At 48.4% G+C, this 25364-nt stretch overlaps 1 protein-coding gene across 2 annotated transcripts in view; it reads left to right on the top strand.

Moving 5' to 3' along the window:
• FAT2 (FAT atypical cadherin 2) overlaps positions 1-25364 on the top strand; it is a 60051-nt gene extending 34687 nt beyond the window's left edge. Inside the window, exons 14-23 of one of the 2 annotated variants that reach the window (XM_058544440.1) lie at positions 1938-2152; positions 3171-3308; positions 3919-4062; positions 5749-5946; positions 9285-10095; positions 12833-12978; positions 17057-17498; positions 20008-20161; positions 21840-22297; positions 23379-25364. In XM_058544440.1, the coding sequence (XP_058400423.1) occupies positions 1938-2152; positions 3171-3308; positions 3919-4062; positions 5749-5946; positions 9285-10095; positions 12833-12978; positions 17057-17498; positions 20008-20161; positions 21840-22297; positions 23379-23899 (3227 nt within the window). In that variant the 3' untranslated portion in view covers positions 23900-25364. Of the gene's footprint in view, positions 1-1937; positions 2153-3170; positions 3309-3918; positions 4063-5748; positions 5947-8808; positions 8868-9284; positions 10096-12832; positions 12979-17056; positions 17499-20007; positions 20162-21839; positions 22298-23378 lie in introns of those variants that run through there. The other variant, XM_058544445.1, reaches the window with a different exon arrangement.

Genomic DNA, 25364 nt, shown 5'->3' with positions numbered 1-25364 from the left:
ACTCTCCTCCCACAGTTTGCAGCTTCAAAGTCTCAGCTCAGACCCAGCCCCAGGAGGCTGAGGCCACCTTCCCTCCTTGGCTGCAGAGGCACAAAGCACTTGCTGGAATCTGGGGCTGAAGCAGCTCAGGGCAAAGCTGCTCGCTTCCCTCCTAAAGGCTTCTCCAAAACATCCTGGCACCCCTGAATTTCCCCTTATTCTCATGAAGAGAGAGAACTAGGAAACTGTCTCTTTTCTTTTTTCCTAGCCCCAGAAAAGTCTAAGTCAGACTCACAGAACCTTGTGGAAGGGCCTCAGAGGCCGCCCAGGTCAGACCTCGCCCCATGAGGATTCCTCCTGCAGGTACCCCTGCAATGGTGCTACCTCCTAAAGCAGCTGCCTTATTGTTGAGCAGTATTTTTTTGAAAGTTTTTATTATGGAGACTTTAAACATACAAAAAAAGAAAGAACGGTATAATGAACCTCATGTTCCCTCACCCAGCCTCAGTCATCAACACGGCCAGTCTGGTTTCAACTTTACTGTCTCCCCTACATCCATCCTGCGTTGAGTTACTTTAAAGCAAATCCCAGACATCATGTCATTCCGTTTGTAAATACTTCAGTGTGTCTCTCTCAATGATAAGGACTCCTTTTATAAACACAACCATAATACCATTATCACACCTAAAAGATAATAATTCCTTAATATTGTCTAATACCCAGCCAGACAGATTATCTCAAAAATGCCTCTTTGAAGTTGGTTTGTCTGTCAACATCCCAAAAATGTCCACACTGTGCATTTGGTTTATACGCAATATCTTAAGTCTCTTTTAATCTCTAACATTTTCCTCTCCCTCTTTATTTCCCCCTGTCACTTATTTAATGAAAAACTTGTGTCTCATGTTGGGCAGAATTTTGTATATTTTGGATTGGCTACCTGTATCTTTATGATGTCATATAACGTATCTCTCTAGCCTCTATTTCTTACAAATGACATTTGGTTCAAAAGCCTTCATCAGGTTCAAGGCCAATTTTTTGGCAACGATGCTCCATACACGATGCTGAGCTCTCGTTTGCACAGTGTTGGGAGGCACATAATGGCTGTTTGGTTCTTTTTTCTGATGTTAAGATTGAGGGTGGGCTCAGGTGTTGTCAGCCTGATCCATCCATTATAGAGTTCTTCATCAGCTCTTCTTCAAATGGTTTTAGCAGCCATTGGTGATTATTTCCTAGATATATTATTTCACTAGAGGCTGCAAAATGGTGATTTTCTTATTATTCCTCATTCATTTAGTAACTGGAATTCTTTTATAAAGAAGAGTTTTCTGCCATTAAATATTTGGTTATCCAGGAGTGGCAAGATAAATCCTTGTTCTTTTCCAGTTTTCAGAATAATAAATCTATGCCCCAACAATTGATTGAACAACTTTGGGTATTATAAAACTTTATAATCTAAGTTCTGTCCTTTGCTAGCTGAGTGAGCTTCGGCAGGTCACTTAGCTGTTGGCAACATCAGTTGACTCACCTAGAAAATGTGAATCACACTTGTTCCTGCTCCACAGGGTTATTATAGAACTACATGAGATAGATTTAAAAGATATATCAATGAAATATTACAGAAATAAATGAGGGAGTCTACGGCCATATCACCCTGAACACACCTGATCTCGGATTTCGGAAGCCAAGCAGGGTTGGGCCTGGTTAGTACTTGGATGGGAGAAATAAATGAGGGAAACACTGCTGTTGGGAATGATAATAAGGAAAATGTGAGGAGAGGAGGGGGCGGGGAAGGTAATGAGGGAGGGGAAGTAAAGAGAGAGTGGAGGAGGAGATGATGGAGGGGCTCTGTCTTCCCCCCTGTAGAGCGGCCTCTCCTGGGGTTTGGCTCAAGACCCCTCAGCCCTCTGCCTTTGTGGTCCCAACTGCCTCAACGTTCCCATCACCTCTTGTTTCTTCAGGGATCCTGTATGTCAACAGGAGCTTGGACTTTGAGACAAACCCCAAGTACTTCCTGTCCATTGAGTGTAGCCGGAAAGGCTCTTCCTCCCTCAGTGACATGACCACAGTTGTAGTCAATATCACTGACATCAATGAACATCGGCCCAGATTCTCCCAGGATCTGTACAGCACAAGTGTCTTAGAAAATGCCATCGTGGGTGACATCGTGCTCACAGTAAGGATCTGCAACTTTTCCCTTTGAGGGGGGCATGAACTTTGGGGTCGGCTCTTATCTCCCCCTCTCCCAGTCATTTATGAGCACGGGTTAGTTTATCAATTAATGCACTATAAGCTTGACTGACTTGTAGTCACTCGGCCAAACTGTCTCTCCTGACAGAGGGTCTCAGGGCCATGTTTGATAAGATCTAAGATGAGGTACTGATAGAATGGGCATGGGAGAGGCCCCAGAAGACTGCCAGCGGCCCCAAAGCCTGGGAAGGGTCTGGTCACAGTGTGTGACATGGAGTTTCAGTGTGTGGGGGGAGGGGACTGAAGGGACACCAAATAACGCCTCTTTGCATTTCAACATGTAATTGCTCCCTACTGCGTGGAGTGAAGCCAAACTCCGTATGCCCACATTCAAGGTTCTCTATGACCCCGCTTCACTCTGCCTTCCAGGCTACCTTCTTCCACTCCCTGACATGTACCCTACGCTCTAACCACACAGGACGATGTGCCTTTCTCCAAACATCCTCTGCACATCCGCACACTCTGGGCTCATGCCTGGAATGCTGCCTCCACTCCCGGAAGCCTTCCTTCTCTTTCACCTCATGAATCCTTTGCTAATCTCCCCAAGTGGAATTTATCACTGTGTTCTCTGTGCTCTCATAAAGCTGATCATACTTTGGCCCAAATTAGAATTACCCATAAAATCAGATATTAAGCTTCCTGCAGGCATATTCATTTTGGCACATTCCTCACCTCCTGGCACAGGACTCAGCACTCTGTTAGTACGAGTGAGTGAGTAAATGAAAGAATGAATGGCTACAGGAAGGAACCACGGCATGCTGAAGTCCATACTAGGATGTAAATAAAGAGGATCATTTGGCAGGGATGACTGTGGTCCAGGGACTGCCAGCCCAAAGGCAGTCCTTGGGGTAGGGACATATCTGTGCCCCTTATACTCCCAGGGCCAAGATTCCTTTCTGGCCCCCCTTGCCCCTCTGTTCACAACCACCCTCCCACTGCTGCAGGTGTCAGCGACTGATGAAGATGGACCTGTAAACAGTGCCATCACCTACAGCCTGGTAGGAGGGAACCAGCTCGGGCACTTCACCGTCCACCCCAAGAAGGGGGAGCTACAGGTGGCCAAGGCCCTGGATTGGGAACAGGTGAGTCATGTGGGAGGGGCCCAGTCTGAGCTCCTCAGAGCAGAATATGGTCCTGCTGCAGGTCCCGAGGATGAATTGTGGTCAGTGCTCCATCCTGACCCTTCTCCAGACCTGCTCCCAGTGTCTCCCAGTTGTTTTCTCTGTGGGGCCTCTGAGGCCTGTGAGGCCAGAGGCAGGAGAGAGACTGAGTGACACTTAACCTTCCCTAGAGGAGCTCAGGCCAGCTTCTCACTATTGACCAGAGGTCATCAGCTCATTATAGCAAGTTATCATTTATTGAACACCTGCTCTGTGCCAGGTACTTTGCTAAGTGCTTTACATACATCATGCCATTTGCTTCTTAAAGTGATCCTAGGAGATGGGTCCTGATATTATCCTCACAGATGTTTAGTCACTTTCCCAAGTCCTCACAGGTGGTAAACGGTTGAATTGGAAATCAGATCTATTTCTGCCTGACTCCAGAACCTGGGCCCTAAGACGCTACGGGTGGGCAACGGGGGTGGGCACAGGGGAGTGTCTCTATCTTATTTTTATGCAAACATCAGTGATGAGTTAGGGGCCAGAACTGAGAAGTCTTGTTGCTAACTCTCCACTGGGCTTCTTGCTACAGACTTCTAGCTATTCCCTGAGGCTCCGAGCCACAGACAGTGGGCGGCCACCACTGCAGGAGGACACAGACATCGCTATCCAAGTGGTTGATGTCAATGATAACCCACCGAGATTCTTCCAGCTCAACTACAGCACCTCTGTCCAGGTACACTTGAGCTTCCAAAGGCATCCTGAACCCATCTTCCCTTCGTTTCCCTCCTAGTGGAGGGTGCTCACCACTAGCATCAGTGCACCCAAACAGCGACTATGACCTTGCCACTGACATCCCTAATGGTAACATAGCCTGCTGAAGGGGATTATGGATTACGGAATTAAAAACAGTAAGGTCCTGTGCTAGGCACTTCCACATCCGTTATCGCGTTTGGGACTCACACAGTCATGTGAAGTAGGTAGTACCAATTTTACAGATTTAAAAAATGCAGGGACAGAAATGTGCCCTAGTTAAGAATATGGCAAACTTAGGAATTAAACCCAGAAGATTTTCCAGATCCCAAGCTATTTCCACCATACCAATGGTCTGCAAATGGGATTTGGAGAGGGCCTTGGAATTCTACGGGGAATTTTGACCATAATGAGTGAGGGAGGTGAGGAAGTGGATAGGAGGGCAGAGTTCAGGTCTTGCTCTGCATCAACCAGGGTCACTTCACTTTTACCTGTTGTGTATATTAGGAGTATGAGTTAGGATGCCTTGGCTGCAGTTAACAGATTACTTGACTAAAAGCTCATTAAATAATAAGGACTTATTATTTCACATAACAAAAGGTCTGATGGTGAGAAATTCTATTCCAGATTTGTTATGTCAACAGGAAAACAGTATCACAACTTTGGGTTAGCTTCTTTGAAATTCCCTCACCTTCTCCTTTATGGTTACAAAATGGCTGCTGCAGCTCCAGCATCACATCCTTGCCTAACCATCTTCAAAAGCAAATGGAAGTGGACTTCTTTGGCAGGATCTGTTTTTTATTAAAGAGGGAGAATTTTCAGAACCCCCGCTGGGTAGACTTCTTCAATAGTCAGAATCGGATTATAATGATCACCCTTAAACCAAAAACTTGCACAGGGAATCAGATTATTATAACTGACTTAGACCAATCATAGTCCCTCTCTTCTTAGGAGGGGCACATATCCTCTTTTCTGAGGATATTGGCACCCCTCACCTGAACACAAGTAGGGTTTTGTAAGAAAGGAAGGGAAGAATATCTCTTGGATAGGCAACCATCAATTTCCGCCCATAAGATTCTATTTGTAGATAAGATTTTGATGCTAAAAAGACAGTTAACAACCATCGTATTATAGCATACTGAATTCCTGTGTTATAGAACAAAGAGTGGAATGATACTCAGGAGGCCCATTTTTCTTCGTTGAATTCCTAATCATCTTTTGAATTTTCTCATTGCATGTGTGTTCCACTGGCCCTCTAAGCAGGAAACCAGTTATAGGTGTTCAATTGACCCTACGAATCACAAAATTCCCACATGGATTCCAGGCACTAATTAATTTACATACATGAATCATCAGCTATATGACCTTGGGCAAGTCACCTCCCTGTAGGAGAAAGGGACTCTAAATATCCTTCCAGCCTCAATGGGCTTTGTTTCCAAGACCCAGCACTTAGGGTCTTGCTCCCTTAGAGAGCTCCTGGTCTAGACTGACAAAGTCAACAACTAACTCACAGACAGGCAGAATGGGTGAATGACAGCTCAAGGTCCAGTCACAGCCTGAGAGCAGCCAGAGTGCCAGGATTCATTCCAAATGAGGGGATCCAGAAAGATGCGAGAGGAAGGACTGGAACTCATGTTGCTCTTTGATTTCCTGTCACTCCCGCTCTCAGGAGAACTCCCCCATTGGCAGCAAAGTCCTGCAGCTGATCCTGAGTGATCCGGACTCCCCAGAGAATGGCCCCCCCTACTCATTCCGAATCACCAAGGGGAACCATGGCTCTGCCTTCCACGTGACCCCAGATGGATGGCTGGTGACCACTGCAGGCCTGAGCAGAAGAGTCCAGGAATGGTATCAGCTTCAGATCGAGGTGAGAACTGTGTTTGGCCACTGGTGGTGACCGTGGGGACAGTAAATGTGCTGGCAAAAGCACTACCAGGGCTTCTATTACTAGGAAAAAGGACTCACAGAGCTCTTCCTATGTCCCAGCACTGGGCAAAGTGCTCCACATGCGTTATTGCATTAAACCCTCACAATACGCTTTAGGGCAGGTACAGTTACCACCCCCACCTGACAGATGTGGTAACCGAGGCACACAGAGGTGATGTGACTGGCTTAAAGCAATGCTACTAATAACGGCAGAGGTGGGTTGCTTCAAACCCAAGCACTCTGACCCCAGAGCCCAAGCTCTCAATTCCCGCCCCACTCCCAAGCAGAGTACCCTCACCCCTGGCTCTAACTCCTTGAGGTTGGCCAGGACAATTCTCTGAACCTCAGGTCTTCTTAAAGACCTACGTCACAGAACTGGTGTGGGGTCTAAATGAGGGAATATACATATGCATGTATGTATAGGGGATTATGGTATTATTATGGATTGTGCGAGAATGGCCCAAGGAAAGTGGCCAAGAGCGTGGTCAAACATTCTCCCCTCATTTTATTCCCCCCAAATCCCTTTCCTGAATCTCAAGTCTAGTGGACCCTACTATCCTGTGAACTTCTCTGGGCTCAGGTATATTCATCCATTCAGGCTGCCAGCCATGCAGCCATTTAGTCAGTCACTCAACAAGTATTTATCAAGCACCTATCATATGCCGGGCCCTATGCTAGCTGCTGGTAATACAGCAGGGGGAAAGAAGGGCATGGTCCCTGTCCCCATGGGCTTTTGGTTCTAATCATGGAGATAAACAATAAACAGATGAAGAGAGAAAGTGATGTGAGACTCATAAGGCACAGGGAACACATATTCAGAGGGTGGGTGGCTGCCCTCATGAGGAGGGAACATTTGAGCTGAGACCTGAGGAGCCATCCATGTGAAAAGTGGGCAGAAGAGTGTCGTAGGCAGGAAGAACAAGATGAGCCAAAGTCCCAAGTTAGGAAAGAGCTTGAAGTGACCTGAGATTTGGCCAGTGTGGTCAGAGCACGGTGAGTATTGGTGGGAGTAAAGGTAAAGAGATGGGTTGGGTGGATCATGGAGGCCTCCTAGCTTGGGTGACCATATTATTTGAGGTCCAAACTGTGACGTTCTTGAGAGTGAGAGAGGCACACTAAAATAGTTAATTTGTGATAATTGATCCACAACAGGTGAAAATCAAGACTGTCCTGGGCAAACCAGGAAGTACAGCCGTCCTAATTGTAAACCTTGGTAATACTTTCAGATTCTAATCTAAGTGCAATGAGAAGTGGTTGAAGGGTTTCAAACAGGGAAGTGACCTTCTTGTGTCTCAGGAGGCTCATTTTTGAAGCTTTAGAGAGAGTGGATGAAGCGAGAAAGAGTGGTTGTGGGATCAATGCGAAGTCATCCAAGCTGGAGACAGTGGTGCTGAGACAGTGAGGTGATGGTGAAGGTGCAGGAAGTGGATAGATTTGGGAAAAGCTTTGCATGGAACTAAGCAGGAGTTGGTGATGGATTGGATATGGGGAGAGAGGAAAAAAGAGAAGAATCAGGGGCGACTCCCAGGTTCCTGCTCCAGTGAAGCCTGGGTTTTGGGGCCAATTATGGAACTGGAAAGACTGGGGGATGGGTGAGGGAAGAGAGGTTTATGGGGTAAAATGAGGGCTCTATTTTGCTCACGTTACTTTTCAGGTGCCCGTGAGACATCCAAATGGAAGTGTCCAGTAGGGAGTTGGGAACAGGAGTCTGCAGCTCAGAGGAGAGGTGTGGGCTAATGCAGAGGGTCCTTGAAGCCAAGGGCAGGGATTTGATTGCTTAGGGAGAGATGAGTGACAACAGCTGCCTGACCTCTGTATCCTGGCCTGGACAGGTGCTCTGTCACCATGGGCATCAACACCGTCTCTTGCATATGTCCTGTATTTCCACTTCCATTCACTGGGCGGTTCCATAGGCCAGGAAAGACACAGGCTACGGTCATAGAGTTCAGATTCCGCTCTGGCCTTACCTGGTGTACAACCTTGGGCAAGTTATTTGATCTCTCTGAGCCTCAGTTCTATCTTTTGTAAGATGAGATATTTAAGGGTACCTATCTCATAAGAAAGATAAACTGTGATCCTGCATTTAAAGCATTTAAAAGTGGCACACAGTTTATCCTCGGTTAATGTTAGTTATATATTATACCTAGTAGTGGTATTAATTATTGTTGTTGCTACTGATAGTTCATCAGCGTTATGCACAATTCCTAGCAGTAGCTGTAACTTTACAAAGTTCTCACCCACTCAAAGCACTGGAATGCACGCGAACAAGATCTTCCTTTCTGTAGGGAAAATGGTGGAGACACTCGTGGAAAGCTTCGTCCTTGCTAAGTCAGCAGAAAGTGGCAGTCCACTTGGTGAAATGTGAAAGGAAGATGCATTTCTTATTTACATTCTTCTCCTTGCTTAATTGAGGTCACGACATTGCCTTGCTTAAAACTTTCAAAGGCTTTTCACGGCTCTGACATAAAATCTGACCTTGTGCTCCTCAGCCCTGCCCACTCCTCCAGCAGCTGTGGCCCCTGTTTTGCCGAGCACACCATGTTCTTTCCACCCCAAGGCTTTACACTTGCTGTTCCCTGTCTGTCACCTCTTCTCCTCACCTCTTCTCATCCCTCAGGACTCAGCTCAAGTGTCACCTCCTCAGAGACACCTTCCCTCCCACCTGATCTAAGTTAGGTCTCTCTCACTCTTTAGATCTCTCTGTCACGTCACCCTGTTTATCTCCTTTATCGCACTTTATCCAAGTCTGACATTTTCTTGTCTTTTTAGCAATTGATTTATTGTCTCTTTTCTCCTATCATAGCAGAGGTCCTGGCCCACAGAAGGCCCTCAATAAATATTTGCTGGCGGAGAGAAGAAGAGATGTCCACCCCGACCCCCACCCCAATCGCATAGTAAAGGGGAATCCCAAAGAGAACCTCGTAGGCTGACAGGGCCATGAGGATGCGCATTGGAATCGCCAAGAGACACGTGATGACTCATTTAAAGAAAGAGATAGAACGAGAGATGTTCAGGAGGAAGGAAGCCGGAGAGATTTAGGAAGAGGCTCAGAGATGTCAAATAAGGAAACGGAGTTAGGTTTTACCGTGTGGTATGTGGATGTAACTCCTTCCACAAAACCTTCGGAGCTTTTGGAATTATTATTTTCTTTTTCAAACGTGACAACATGCTGAGCCTGCCCTCAAGCAGAGAGACGTGTCTCCCCAAGGGGGCCCAGCCTTACTTGGGCCACCGTTCGTCGCAGTCCTATGGTAATGGCAGTGCTTATTTTGCCCACAGGTGTCAGACAGTGGCAGCCCTCCCCTCTCATCTTCAACGTCCGTCAGAGTCCACGTCACAGAGCAGAGCCACTATCCCCCCTCCGCCCTCCCGCTGGAGATCTTCATCACCATCGGGGAGGAGGAGTTCCAGGGCGGTATGGTGGGTAAAATCCACGCCACAGACCGAGACCCCCAGGACACATTGACCTACAGCCTGGCAGGAGAGAAGACCCTGGGCAGGCGCTTCTCTGTGGGCACAACTGATGGCAAGATTATCGCTGCCCAGGGACTGCCTCGTGGCCGCTATGCGTTCAACATCACAGTCAGCGATGGGACCTTCACTGCCACCACTGGGGTCCATGTCCATGTGTGGCAAGTGGGGCAGGAGGCTCTGCAGCAGGCCATGTGGATGGGCTTCCACCAGCTCACCCCAGAGGAGCTGGTGAGTGACCACTGGAGGAACCTGCAGAGGTTCCTCAGCAACAAGCTGGACATCAAACGAACCAACATCCACCTGGCCAGCCTTCAGCCTGCAGAGGCCATGGCTGGGGTGGATGTGCTCCTGGTCTTTGAGGGGCATTCCGGAACCTTCTACAAGCTGCAGGAGCTGGCATCCATCATCACTCGCTCAGCCAAGGAGATGGAGCACTCGGTGGGAATTCAAATGAGGTCAGCCATACCCGTGGTGCCCTGCCAAGGGCCAAGCTGCCAGGGGCAAATCTGCCAAGAGACAGTGCACCTGGACCCCAGGGTCGGGCCCACGTACAGCACGGCCAGGCTCAGCATCCTGACCCCGCGGCACCGCCTGGAGAGGACCTGCTCCTGCAATGGTGAGGAGCGGGCCTTCCCCTGGACAACCAGCACTGTGGGCTCGGCCAGCTCGACTCTAGGGAGGGAGATCTCGGGGGTCTCTGTGGGGTAGAGGGACCACAGACCACCATAAGACAGGTGTGGCCTCACAAAATCTAGTCGCGGAATTGCACCCTATTCCTGGCCACTTTTTGGAATTTTGAAAATAACAGTAAGAGTACTAGAGGCAGTTTAGCATCATGGCTAAGAGCGTAGACTTGGGCATCAGATTGCCTGGGTTCAAATCCCAGCTCTGCCACTTGTTAGCCAGGTAACTTTAGGAAAATTATTTAACTTCTCTGTGCCCTTGGGCTGTTGCAGGAATTGAGTGAGTATTAAACAGCAAGTGCCTACTTAGATAAGTGCCTGCTATATAGGATGTGGTCAATAAACATGAGTTACCAATGCTACAGTTATTACTATGGCCTGATGGTTATAACCTCAAGGTTTAGTTGCAACAGCTCAGGTTCAAACCCCAGCTCTATCACTTACTAGCTGTATAAGCTTGGGTGGGTTATTAAAATCCTCTTAGTTTTAGTTTCTCCTCTATAAATAATGAAAATAATATCATCTGCCTCCTGGAGTTGGTTTGGGGAGTAAATTGCTTAATGGATATAAAAGCATTCAAGCCCTGGCTGGCCCTTAATAAGCACCCCCTCCGTGGTGGCTGTCATTCACATGGTAGCAGTTGTTGCTATAAGGACTCTGCTATGTGCCAGCCTCTGTGTTTATGTTACCTAAACTCATCGTCACCACAACCCTACAAAGCAGGGACATCAGCTCCCTCTACAGTTGAAACGGAGGTATGCGGGTTGTACCACCCCTGGCACTAAGACCAATGCCCCAGACCAGCTCAGGAGCACTAGCAAAAGAAGGGCATCACCTCCAGCTCACCATCACCCCCTGCCTGACCTGGCCTACCCTTTGCAGGTCTACCCAGTTTGCATTAGGGAAATTTTTTCTGGGAAGATTTGTGGACTTTCTTCAGGTCCACAGATTTAGGCTAGTGAGCTCCTCTTGGGGGTGTGGCAGGGAGCTTCCCTTCTTGTGTCTCTTGCCCCCAAGTCAGCTGCAGGAGAAGGCTGTGATGGCTGAAGGTTCTCTCTTGACCCTCCTGCATCAGACAACAGAGGTTCTAAAATCAAGATTGTACAAAATCGCCTGGGGAGTGTGTTTTTAAAGAGACCTGCTCTTGAGTGTCACCTGGAGAGTTTTTTATTTAGAAGGTCTTGGGTGAGGCCTGGAATTGGCATTTTTAACCAGCACCTCGGGCAATTCTGACGCAGGTTGTCCAAGGGCTGCACTTTGAGAAACACTAGACAGGCTGGCTCACCGAGCACCAAAATCACTTGGAGAGAGGTTTGTTTAACATTTTAGTGAAATAGGACATACAGAAAGATCTGTGTATCCTAAGTGTACAGCTCAACGAGTTTTCACAAACCAAATACACCAGTGTAACGAGCACCTAGATCAAGGACCGGAACATGACCAGCATCTCAGAAACGTCCCTCGGGCTCTCTTCCAGTCACCACAACCATCATGGGGAGATTTTGAAAACACAGATCCCCATGCGCCACCAGAACTACTGAGTCATACTCGCTGAGGGCAGAGCCTGGCATTCTGGGTTTTAAAGACTCTCCAGCTGAGCCTGATAGTCAGCCAGGTTTGGGAATTCCTGATCTAGATCATCGTCAATATCCCATCCAATAACGACCTACTACCATGGAATTGCCACGTCAGAGAGTTCTAGACCTACGGAATGATAGACTCTTAGGGTCTTGTAATCCGTTCTTCCTTCCTCCCTTTCGGCCTTTGTTCCCTCCTCAACTATTCCCATTCCTTAGCTATCTGGGGCCTGTACTGCTCACCTTCCCTTGAAACTATAAGCTTATTCACACTGAGGTTTTAGGAGTTTAATAGCTCAACTTACTTCTCAGGAGGGTGGATTTTTAACAATCTGCGGAAGGCAGTGCTTAATATAATATAGCATTTCCCAAAGGGGGTCCTACAGATTGCTGTTACCAAGGGCTAAATAGGTGGTCACATAAGAGGGTCCCATGGTCAGGTAAGCTTGAGAAACTCAAGTTTAGGTGAAGACTCCTTATGCAACTGTGCATTAGCAATTGCTACAGGGGGATGGGGCATGCAGGGCTTTACAGAAGCTTTGGCCACACGATCTCTCACCACCCCTGCCTTTATCACAGTGTGTTTCTTGACCTCTCAGCAGCAGTTCATTTGGGAAGTGCTTACCCAAATGTGTACACTCCTAATGAGGAAGGAGATATCTTGAGGCAAAAAATCCTTGTGGTGTTCCTGAAATCAGACACGTATGCTAAATCCTCTGCAATTCTACCACCTTCCTCCCCAAGTGATGTCAGAGATAACATGGAAACTATGTAGGATGGAAATTTTGATTTCCACACATTTGATTGATTACATTTCTGGCTTGATTCTTGCTTTCTCAGTGGTTTGAGCTCATAGTTCCTGACACAGGCTGGGACCCAAGTCCAGGATCCCTGGGGCCAAAGGGAGGTGTGCAGGGTGATGGCCCCTGTCCAGCAGTGTGACCCTGGACAAGGAATCCCCCAGCCTCGTTTCTTCATCTATAAATGTCAGCAATGACCCTGCTTGCCACCCGAGGGTTGAATGAGACAGTCTGTTGAAGGGCTCTCTGGAGACCACTTCACGTGGAGGTGACACCTCTGGTTGCTTTCACAGGTACTGCCACAAGGTTCAGCGGTCAGAGCTTCGCGCGGTACGGTCTCCCGGAGGCTCAGAACTGGCACATCCGCTTCCGTCTGAAAACACTCCAGTCACAGGCCATTCTCCTGTTCAGCAATGAGACAGTGTATGTCTCCCTGAAGGTGAGGCACTGCCAGCCTGAGAGATTTCCAGTGAGCGTACACTGGGGAGGTGGGGGGAGCACGGGACAGCCAAGAAGGCCAATTTCTGCAAAGAAATCCCTGCAAGGTTTTCGGGGATGCTGGCTGTGACCATTGGGTGAGGACAGGAGACTTTCCAGTCCTGATTGCCACAGCCATCCCACCTGGAGATATACGTCCAAGGACAACCAGAGGTTGGGCTGCTCTGTGGCATAAGAGAGCCTCTGAAGATAGAAAGAGAGATGGGTGAGGCCACACAGCCCCGGTGGTTTTATCACTTCTGCTAACAGATCAGTGTTTCCCCAGAGGGATGCGAGGCTGGCTACCACAGGGTGTGCTCAAGATGACAAAGCCAGCATTAAGCTACCTGGAATCACATGGGAGAAAAATGAATTTCCTTTCTAGTGGTCTTTCAGACTTTCTGATTATGTCATCTGGAAAGTCTCAGGTTGCCTGCCTGATTTTAACACCTCTCTCACACATGCCAATCTCCCACTTTGACAAAGAGAAAGCAGACTTTGGTAGCTAGTTTGAATTTAATTCAGCCAACAAATATTTACTAAGCATGTACTATGTGACAGGCGCTGTTCTAGGTGCATGGGTCTCCATCAGTGAATAAGACAAAAGTCCCTCTTAAGGCTTTCATCCTATAGTGGGGAGTCTGACAATAAACATAATCAATCAGAATATTATAGATTTTGTCCGAATGTGCTAAGTGCTATGGGCAAAAAGAAAGAAGAAAAGGTTAAGAGGGATCAGGAGTGTGAGGAGTTGCAATTTTAAATAAAGTGGTCAGATAAGTCTTCATTGAGGTGATAACTGAACAATAATTTAGGGGAGTGAGGGAATTAGCTATGTAGACATCTGGGGGAACAGCATTCTAGGCAGAGGGAATAGCAAGAGAATACTGAGCATGTTTAAGGAATAACCCAGAAATCTATATGGCTTGAGTGAAGTAAGCAAGGGCAACAGTAATAGTAGGGTTTGAAGTCAGAGATGTAATGGGGTAGGGGCATATTTATAAAGGTCCCGTAGGCCATTTAAGGACTTTGGCTTCTATTCTGAGCAAAATGGAGAGCATTAGAAAGTTCTGAGCAGAGAATTGACATGATATGACATATACAAAAAGGTTCATCATTGCTGCTGTGTTGAGAATAGACTTTAGAGGAACAAGAATAGAAGCAGAGAGACCCAGCCAAAAAGCTATTGCAATAATTCAGGTGAGAGATGATGGCGATTTAGATCAGGGTAATGACAGTAGAAGTGGGAAGAAGACGTCAGACTCTGAATTGATTTTGAAGGTAAAGCCAACAGGATTTCCTGATGAATTGAATGAGGGCTGAGATAGAAAGCAAAGTGTAAGATTTTGGTCTGAGCATCTAGAAGGAATGGAGTTGCCACCAACAGACCTGGGGAAGGATATGGGTAGAGCAGGTTTGGAGGGAAGATCGGGAGTTCAGTTTTGCACATGTAAGTTTGAGATGGCTATTAGACCTCCAAGTAGAGCTGGATAAACAAGTCTAGCGTTGGTGAGAAAGGTCTGGGCTGGAGATGAAGATCTGAGAGTCTTTAGCATACACATAGTATCGAAAGCCACGAAACTGGATGAGATCGCCAAGGAGTGTAGATTTAAAAGAGTAGATCAAGGATTCATCCTTGAGACACTCCAACATTGAAACATTGGGGTAAGAGGAGGATCCAACAAAAGAGACTGAAAAGGAGCTACCAGTGATGTTGGAGAAAAACCAAGTGTTATATCCCGGAAGCCAGATGAAGAACATGTATAAAGAAGGAAGGAGCGATAACTGGGTGATATGCTGTTGAGAGGTCAAGCAAGATAGGAAGTGATATCAGTCATTGGATTTGGCAACACAGAGGTCACTGAATACCCTGACACCAGTGGTTTCCGTGTCATGGTGGGTGAGGTGGCATTTTGCTGCAAAGGAGGAACAAAGAAAGAGATATCTGGCGGGAGAAGTGGGTTCAAGACAACTTTTCTTTTTTTTTTTTAGATTAGAGCAATAACTGCATGTTTGTATGACAATTAGGATGATCCAGTAGAGAATGACAAAGATGTAGGAAAGAGAAAGGATAGTCAGGGGAACCTCATCCTTAGGGGGGTAGGATCTAGTACATGAATGGAGAGATTGGCCTTCACCAAAGTGGACAGATGTGATGGTGAGAATGCCTGCAGGTTCCTATCTGATTGCTGGAGGGAGGATGGGGAGGGAGGCATTAGGGGTCTGAGAAGAGAGAAGTTGTGAAGATGGTCATCTGGGAGCGTAGAAGACTAAGGAAGTTAGTACGATTGTTGGGCAGCATGAAGGGCTCATTTGAGACTCATGGTCATGAAATTAAAGGGAGACCCATAGCAAGGCTGTGTGCTTTTCTCTAGCCATCACGATGCTCATATAGAGTAGGTGGAGAGTTGGATTTTACCAGTTTGTGGGTTTGCCCAGTAAGTTCTGCCAAGTTAGAAAGAAGCAGGAATTTGGCTATGGAATTTAAGCTGGATAAGGAGAGGAGTGAGGACATTACAGAGGTGAAAGACAGTGAAAAGATGGTGGGATCAATGGATTTGTGGTCCTCAGTAAGAAAAGGAGTGATTTAATGACAACGTTTTGAGCTGTACTTATTTTTGCCACTCTCCTTTCTTAATGGCAAGTTATATTGGTTTCCTATTTTCTGTAATAAAACTAGGTTTCCTTTTCAAGTAAATAAAGGTATAGGTAGTACTCAACCAGAGCAAAAATCAGAAAGATGGTATACCATGGCCATTGTTTCTGGAGAACAATGGGTTAGATCTTCAATTTCACCCAGAGAAAGCTCTACCTAACCCAGAATGATCAGAAAAATCTTTGGCCACAAGTAGTCCTACTTCTTGGAGGTGAGGTGAACTAAAATGTTTTAACCCAGTGGTTCTCAGACCTTTTGATTTCAAGACTTTTTACACTCTTAAAAATTTTTGAAAATCCTAGGGAAGTTTTGTTTATGTGGGTTATAGCTATTGACGTTTTCAGCATTAGAAATTAAAACTGAGAAATGTTAAAATATTTATTTATTAATTCGTTTAAAAATAACAAGTGGGGCCAGCCCGGTAGCATAGTGGTTAAGTTTGCGTGCTCCACTATAGCAGCCCGGGGTTCACAGGTTTGGATCCTGGGCGTGACCTATACACCGCTCATCAAGCCATGCTGTGGCGGGGTCTCATATACAAAATAAAGGAAGATGGGGGCAGATGTTAGCTCAGGGCCAATCTTCCTTAACAAAAAGAGGAAGATGGGCAATGGAGGTTAGCTCATGACCAATCTTCCTCACCAAAAAAAAGAAAGAAAGAAACCCATTACATGTTAACATAAATACCATATTTTTATGAAAAATAATTATATTTCCCAAAATAAAAAAAAAGAAGAGTAGCATTGTTTTACATCTTTGCAAATCTCTCTTATGTCTGGCTTCAAAGAAGACAGCTGGCTTCTCATATCTACGTCTGCCTTCATCTGTTGGGATAGCTTGTGTCTAGAAATCTCCACTGTATATTTGTGAGAGAATGAGAATAGAAAAGACAAATAATGTCTTAGTATTACTATGAAAATCGTTTCCTGAAAAGGTCTTGGAGACCCACTTTGAGAACTGCTGAACTGTTGAATAAGGGAGTGGGAGGGAGAGAAAGGTTTTCTGAAAACCTCCCTGAAGGCCCACAGTCAGGAGTGTAGAACATTGGAGAAGCCTGTGAAGAAGAATCCAAAAGGTTTGATCCACGGTCTTGATCAGCAAGGCATCTCTGGGCCTCAGTTTTCTCATCTGTGAAATGGAGATGTCAACCCTGCCCAGACCATCCCATGGTCTGTGGTGAGGTCCAAATGAGACCGTGGACAGAACACTGGAAGGGCTTTTATGCTCTACAAATACAATGTGTAAAACAGCCTTGAAAATCACCAAACGTTACTGCTCCCACCCATGAAAACGTGACCAACATTCTTTGCACTGCAGCCTGTTAGCAGTGCATTTAATAGGAACTTCTTGGCTTTGCTGACGGCCATCTGGGTTTTCTTTGCAGCTGGTCAATGGAGTGCTCCAGCTGGAATACCGCTGCCCAGGTGGTTTCCATGGAAATCTTTCCTCCTGGCTCCACGTGAACGACCAAGAGTGGCATGCCATTCTGGTAGAGGAGACAGACACTGCCATGCGCCTGTTGGTGGACAGCGCAGGCAACGCATCCCTTGTGCTGCCAGAAAACTGCCGAGGTCCGAGGGCTGAGAGAGACCTCTTTCTGGGCGGCCTTGTCCTCTTGCATTCTTCCCCAAAAGTCTCCCAGGGCTTCGAAGGCTGCCTGGAAGCTGTCGTGATCAACGGAGAGGCGCTGGAGCTGCTGGCCCATGGCAATAAGGCGGCAGGCTTGCTGGAGAGGCAGGCCCTCACCCAGTGCTGCCTCCACAGCAACGAGTGCAGCCAGAACCCGTGTCTCAATGGTGGAAAGTGCTCACAGACCCGCAGGGCAGGTAAGGGCTGGGGCTGACCCCATGGCTGATCCCAGGAGGCTCTTCAGAGGACTCTGACAGGTTGAACTAGCAATCACATATCACTGCAGAGTTTAAGAAGCATATTCCTTCACCACAGCCCCATGAGGGAGGGAGGGAGGGAGGAAAGAGAGCCGTTATCAGCTCCATTTTGCAGCTCAGGAAACTGCTAGGCTATGTGAGGGATACCCAGAGGGGTAAAGGAACTTTGCCAAGGTCACATGGCTGCTAAGTGAGCCAAGGTCACATGGCTGCACCATGTTCAGGGTGCAGGTCTCAGAGGAGCACTCCTGACTCCTGATTCCAAATGTCCCTCTCTTCTCCTCACTGGTGAGTAATGAGCTGCGGTCTGCTAGGTTTACACTATGGAAGCCAGGAGTCTTCCTTCTCCCTCAGCAAGAGCTAACTTTCCTTCTTTTTTTTGGATGGGGGAAGGGCATGAATGGGGACCTCTGGTGTAGAAGGTTGAGTTCATCATACATCTTAGTGTCGTCATTGATCCCTGCAAATTCTCTCTTTCTTATTTCCCTTTAATCTCTACTCCACCGCCTTCTCTCTCGCCCAGCCCTAACATTTAAAGTCTTTAAGCGAGTTCTTGCAAAATGTATATTACTGTTTTTCACATGCTCGAATTTCTAATTTATGTAAGTGGTACATAATTTTTTACACTTTCCCATCCACGCTGACACAAGTAATCCTTATTTGTTGCTTTTAATTGAGGCTCCATACTCCAAGGTGTGCATGCACTCACATTTCCCTCTCCATTCTCCCAGCAATGGACACCGCAGTGGCTTCAAAATCCCATTTCCATCACCACGCTGCAGTGAACATCCTCAGACATGTCATCTTGTAAACCCACATCTCAAGAAGGTGTCAGAACCTTCTTCACACACACACACACACACACACACACACACACACACCACCCAGGGATGGAATTCACATACCCAGAGCATGCAAATAATTATTTTAACTAAATAGGGTCAAATTGCTCTCCAGCATGGCCACGGCCTGTACTCCCACCAGCAGTGCATGAGGTTCCTATGTACCTACATCCATCTCAACACCTGGCATTATCTCATTTCCTAATTTTTGTCTGGCTAACAGTACTGTCATTTCTACCCGCAAGTATCCAAGGAGTCCATCACTTCTCTGTCCCCACTGCCATCACTCTGACCTAAACCCCTGTCATCTTTCACCTTCTCTACTGTGCCAGCCGCCTCCCTGCTCTCCCGCTTCTCTCCCTCCACCTGCGTCTTCCAGCAGGGCACCAGAGTGATCCTCACACAATGCAGATCTGAGCAGGTCACTTGCCTGCTTAGCACCTTGCAATGGCTTCCCCCTGCAGTTCAGATAGAGTCCCGATTCCTAATTTCTGCATATGGCTCATCCCTCCGATGCCCTGGCCCCCCTGCCTCCGGGCCCTGCAGCTCCCACTCTCCCCTCTGCTCACTAGGCTCACCTGCCCTGGCCTCTTAGTTCCTGGAACATGTCACACTCTCTCCTCTGATCCTTTGCAAACGGTTTTCTCCTCTGCCTGAATCGCCTTCCTCTTTGCCCCTCTATCTTTTTTTTTTTTTTCTTGTGAGGAAGATCAGCCCTGAGCTAACATCCATGCTAATCCTCCTCTTTTTTGCTGAGGAAGACCGGCTCTGAGCTAACATCTATTGCCAATCCTCCTTCCCCCCCACCCCAAAGCCCCAGTAGATAGTTGTATGTCATAGTTGCACATCCTTCTAGTTGCTGTATGTGGGACGTGGCCTCAGTATGGCCCGAGAAGCGGTGCATCGGTGCGCACCTGGGATCGGAACCCAGGCCGCCAGTAGTGGAGCACGCTCACTGAACCGCTAAGCCACGGGGCCGGCCTGCCCCTCTATCTTTTTGCCTGGCTAATTTTTATTTATCCTTCAGGTCTCAACTGAAATATCACCTCCTCCAGGAAACTTCCCCTGGTCCCTAGACTATGCTAGCCCCCTCCCCAAACACATCTCTTCAATAAAACTAATTTTTAGGATAATAACTAATATACTGATATTATATATAACTGTCTAGGTTTGAATCCCAATCCTGCCACTTAGTAGCTGTGTGACCTTGAGCAAATGTCATACATTCTCTGTGCCTCATTTCTCACCTGCCATCAACCTGTCCCCCGATGAGGGTGATAACAGTAATCTCAGGGTTGTCATGAGGATCAAAAGAGCTCATACATGAAGATTCCTAGGACAATGACTATCACTGAATAAGTGTTGTCTAGGATGATGGTGGCATATCCATTATTATTCTTTACATGCCTGTAAGTTGTTTGAGGGCAGGGATCAAGTCTGGTCCAGCAGGGCACTAAGGCCCAACCTGGTGTTTGGCACTCACCGAAATGTGACAACCCAGATCTGCAAACACGCTGAGGTCTCCCTGGGTCCCAGATGGCCTCTCAGCCTCAGCTGCCTGACCGCTAGGCCAGTGTGCGCTCTCACCTCCTTTCCCTTCCTCCCAGGCTATGTCTGCAAGTGTCCCCCACAGTTCTCTGGGAAGCACTGTGAACAGAGAAGGGAGAACTGCACTTCGACACCCTGCCTGGAAGGTGGAACTTGCATCTCCTCCCCCGAAGGAGCCTCCTGTAACTGCCCTCACCCTTACACGGGAGACAGGTAAGCACTGGAGAGGCCATCTGCCATTGGCTCCTCACTCTTGCTTTGGCACCATTAGAGAATGACCTCTGCACTCTGACCTCTAGAGAGGCCATGGGAGGCCAGGGGCTGAGTGCTCCAAGGATGTGGCTTCTCTGCCATTTTCCATGTGTCAAGGCTTCTTCCTTGGACCGTCTGCATCACAACACTCTGAGAAGGGGAGGTTCTGGCTGAAAAGACAGATTTCCCAAGCCCTACTCTGAACCTACTGATTCAGATTCACCAGGCTGGGGCCCAGGAATCTGCACTTCTATCCAGCTCCTCAGGTGGTTCTGATCCTTGCTGATGTCCGAAAATAGCTAAACTTCTTATTCTCTTGCTCAGGACCATGATTTCCCAGAAAGCAGCCTAGGGACCATGACTCCAACTGGTACAGCACTGCTGCAGGTCTTGAGCCCCACTGTCAAGCTACCCGTGCCTTGTATTATGCTGGCCTGGGGCAGGTTGCAAGGGAAAGCAAATCATCCCTAGAATCCTAGAGGCAAAGAGGCTTTGGCAATTATCTGGTTTTATGGCTCCCCAATTTAGGAGCCCTTAAAAAATCCTGAGGGAGACTGGTGAAAAATATAGATTCCTGGACCAACTTACTCGGAATCTCCAGGGACTGAGGCCTGAGATTCTATTTTTTTACAAGTTCCCAAGGGATCGCCTTGCTGTCAGCGTGTGCATAAGACAGCGAGTGATGTAGTCCACCCGCTCGTTTTATAGATGGAGAAACTGAGGCCCAGAGAAGGAAAGGGGTTACCCAAGATTCCCCTGTGTGTTAATGACCCAAGTCCTTTCTCTCGGTAACTGGCGTTTCTGGCCCCACTTCACTTACTGCTCTGCAGTAGGGAAAGTTCTCCATTCAGTAGACGTGTTGAGAGGACACTTCCTGGCTTGAAGTGGGGTTTGCATTTTAGAAGGGGTACTTGGGGAGGACGATGTTAAACCCAAAAGGACAAACTGGTGGTGGTGAAATTTTAGGCACTGGGAGATGTTTTGGCCTCAAGTGGGATGGAGGGAGACTTTCCCAGTATCCCTCAAAAGTGGATAAAGCTGGCCATAGAAGTCTCCTAGGAGCCACACACCATGGAATGACAAGCTGTAGGTGACCTGAGAGGTCACACAGTTTCAGGTGCTCTCTCTGAGAAAGTTGCCCAATGTAAGGTCTGTGCAGGGCCATGCTGGGTTTCTGTGACCTCCTGGTGGAGAAGAGCTGGTAACTCTGGTGCCTGGTTGCCATTGCTGGGTGACTGCTGACCTGTGTCTGGGACCCTGACATCATTGCTAGAGGACAGCTAGGTATGTCAGCTGCCTCTATTGCAGTATATAGTTGGAAATCTGATCTCATTGGTGGAGAACATATCCAATGCCTAGATCTTATGGGTGAAAAATAATGGATGTGCCCAGAGCCCAGATCCAACTGGTCATGAATGAGGGTGTAGCTGAGTCCCATACTCTACTGGCGGAGGATGGAAAGTTCTGAAGTTGGTATGTTGATATGTTTGATAATTATCATTTTTTCTTTGTTTTTGGTGGAAAATTGGAGAAGGTAGGCTTGAGTGCAGGGGTCTGCATCCCGTAGACCTTTGTAAGAGGGGACATGGAAAGGGCAGTACAGTGTCTCTGCCCTCTGACTACTTCTCTGTCTCTGCAGGTGTGAAATGGAGGCCAGGGGCTGCTCAGAAGGACACTGCCTAGTTACCCCTGAGATCAAAAGGGGAGACTGGGGACAGCAGGAGATTCTGATCATCATAGTGGCCCTATTGTTCATCACTGTATGCACTGCTGGGCTTCTCTTCTACTGTCGCCGGTGCAAGTCCCACAAGCCTGTGGCCATGGAGGACCCAGACCTCCTGGCCAGGAGCGTTGGTGTTGACACCCAAGCCACACCTGCCATTGAGCTCAACCCTGTGAGCACCAGCTCCTGCAACAACTTGAACCAACTGGAGCCCAGCAAGACCTCAGCTCCGAATGAACTTGTCACTTTTGGACCCAGCTCTAAGCAGCGGCCAGTGGTCTGCAGTGTGCCTCCCAGACTCCCGCCAGCTGCAGTCCCTTCCCACTCTGACAATGAGCCTGTCATTAAGAGGACCTGGTCAGGCGAGGAGATGGGTCAGTATAGCCAGACGCCCTTCGCCTCTGGGATTGATGGAATGGGGTGGTAGACCGAAACACTCCGTTATCCGTGGTACAAGGGTTTTTGGCCACCATCTAGTCCAATCCCTTAGGATGGGATATGAAGGGATGTGGTCAAGGTCACGGTGCATTAGTGGACTGGAACAGATGCCAGGTCTCTGGACTCAGAGTCTGTGGCTCATTCCTTTGCACCATGATCCACTCCTCTAAATTCCAAGTCACTCCATAGGATTGATGTCCTCGGCAGAAACCTATAGACCCTGGATAGGGGTGGGTAGGATCCCTGGAGTGAAAAGGGGGCTTCTGTGCATTTCTGCTTTTCTGGGACGGGAAAGAGAAGCAGTAGTCCACCCAATCTGGAGGTACAGCAGCCTTGGGCCAGACCTGGCTGGCCTAGAGGAGGGACCTTCACCTCCTCTCTCAACTTTGGCTCAAAAGGAGGTGAATTTGTAAGCACATTATATTTTCTGGCTTATTCACCAATAGTTACAATAGATATTTCACTAGCTTTTTGCCAATAGGGTAAATGGGGCCCATAAAGATGCAATGACTTGCTCTAACTCACCCAACTGGTCAGTAGCAGGGACACAGCTTGGACCAACAATGCCTAGTCTCCAATCTTCCAAGCCTCATCTCATTTAATCACCCGCTGTGATATATGCCATCACACCTCTAACTCCAAACTGTATGTCTGTTTCCTTCAAGCAAGGAGACAAAACTCAACCAGTAGGACTGGGGATGGAGTTGCTGTCTTCAGCAGTGGGGGTGGGCTGCATGGAGCCATCCATATTCTTCCCTTGTTCACTGATCCTTGGATGGGAGACAGATTTGCAGGATGGGCTGGCTTTGGTTTAAACCTCTGGACTTGAACTTGGCCCCACTGGGTTCTAGATACCAACCTCAGCTGCCAGAGACAACATGCATAGATGGGCCACATACCGACCCTCTCCTTGGGCCGTCTCCACCATGTGCTCAGTTATATATAGTGGCTATCAGGCCAGCTGGAAGCTTCGCCAGGGAAACTCAGAGCTCACCATATCTTGCTGTTCCCTTTCAGTGTACCCAGGCGGAGTCACGGTCTGGCCTCCTACTTACTCCAGGAAGGAACGCTGGGAATACCCCCACTCTGAAGTGGCCCCGGGCCCTCTGCCGCCCTCACCTCACCGCCACCAGACCCCAGCTGTGATGCCGGACCCCACTGGCCTCTATGGGGGCTTCCCCTTCCCACTGGAGATGGAAAACAAGCGGGCACCCCTCCCACCCCGTTACAGCAACCAGAACCTGGAAGATCTGATGCCCCAACGGCCCCCCAGTCCCCGGGAGCACCTGCTGGCCCCCTGTCTCAACGAGTACACAGCCATCAGCTACTACCACTCGCGGTTCCGGCAGGGAGGGGGAGGGCCCTGCCCGGCAGAGGGAGGCTCCAAGGGCATGAGTATGCGTCTCAGCCGGGCCGGGCCCTCTTACGCCGACTGTGAAGTAGGGGGTGGGCTTCTCACAGGCCGGGGCCCCCCCAACTATGAGGGCTCTGACATGGTGGAGAGCGATTATGGGAGCTGCGAGGAGGTCATGTTCTAGCTGTCCCCTGAGGAAGGCAGGTGGGAGGCCAGGACTAGGCACCTTCCTCCTGTCTTACAGGGAGTGAGTTGAGCGTGGCTGGGAAAGTGGGAGGGAAGCCCCCATTCCCAGTCGAGGCTGCCATACCTTGAAATGTACTCTTCCAGACCCCCAGCTAGTCCCTGAGGATGGAGGCAAGCTGAGAGCAGAGCTTCAGAAATAGCACTAGGGCCCCCAGAAAGGGGATGCACAGAGCGGTTACCCTGCAAAGGCAGGAAAAACTGACTCTGAGATGGGCAAGAGGCAGTGTCTCACCGATTTGCCCTCCCTCAGCACCCAGGGAGGCAGGGCCCGAAGTTCCGGGTGAGCTCTGTCTGGGCACCCTAGTACCCCAGCCCGCAGCTCCATTCTGGAGGCAAAGGCAGGTTCCTGTCTGACAGGCAACCACTACACCTACTCTAGAGACGAGGTCCGGGGTCATATGACCCGGGAGGGCCATAGGGTGTCCTTCTAGGGGCTGAGAGGTGAGCATCAGGCTAGCAGGTACTAAAAGTCACCTGTGTACCTGCCTCATTCGTACATTCACTGCAGTGTCTGCTCCGTGTCAGGCACTGAGCTAGGCATCGGGGATGAGATAGTGAATGAGGTGACAAGGGTTCCGAGGAGCATCACTTGGCCTCAGTCTCCTGGACGTCTCACTCCTCTAATCCAGAGTCCAAGCAACTTGCTCTGCCTCTTTAAGTCACGTGACTTTCTACCAGCGAGGGCCTGCCAGGATTCATGCAGCCCTGGACCTTCTTTTCTAAAGAATTCAGACCTCATGGAACTCTGGCTTCTTCATCCCAAGTTTCTCAAGCACTTTGGGTCAAAGGAAGGAAGGACAGAATTCTTCATTTTAAAAATTCTTAGGCACTTTTCAACCTTGCTGTCTGGATGAGTTGTCCCAAAGGGATTTTTCTTCCCTAGACACAAGGAACTAAGAACTCCTTTTCACGGCAGGGTGGAGGCAGGGGGCCGGACATCAGAGTGTTCAGGTTGGACAGCCTGCCCTTTCCTGCCCCCATCTCAGATGCCTGCCAATCTAAGTGTTACCTGCAGTGACTCAGCCCTATGCATGGAGGGTCAATGTGGGCACGTTTCTGCACATGTAGGCACCCATGTATAGTAGGTATGTACACATGTGCAGACTGTATGTAGCCAGGAGTGGCAGGGACCAGAGAATTCTGGTGGCCTTACCACTCCCTCCCCTCCCAATCCCTCGCTCCGGTCCATTGACTTTTCAACTGTGCTGTTTCTGGAGACAAAGTCAAAAGGAAAAGCAATAGAGACTCTTACCCACAGGGTTGCTGCTTACAGCGGGAGGGAGCTGTGTGGGTGAGGGCGTGTTTGTGCGAGTGGTTCGCGGCTGTGCGTGCGACTGTGAGCGCGAGTGACGGGATGCATGGTTTCATGGGTCATCTGGTTTTTTTTTAATAATAAAATATCT

Source organism: Diceros bicornis, chromosome 1 (genome assembly GCF_020826845.1).
Source record: "Diceros bicornis minor isolate mBicDic1 chromosome 1, mDicBic1.mat.cur, whole genome shotgun sequence".
NCBI classification, from domain to species: Eukaryota; Metazoa; Chordata; class Mammalia; order Perissodactyla; family Rhinocerotidae; genus Diceros; species Diceros bicornis.
Note: the sequence above shows the minus strand (reverse complement) of the source record. Positions and strands in the feature narration are given on the sequence as shown.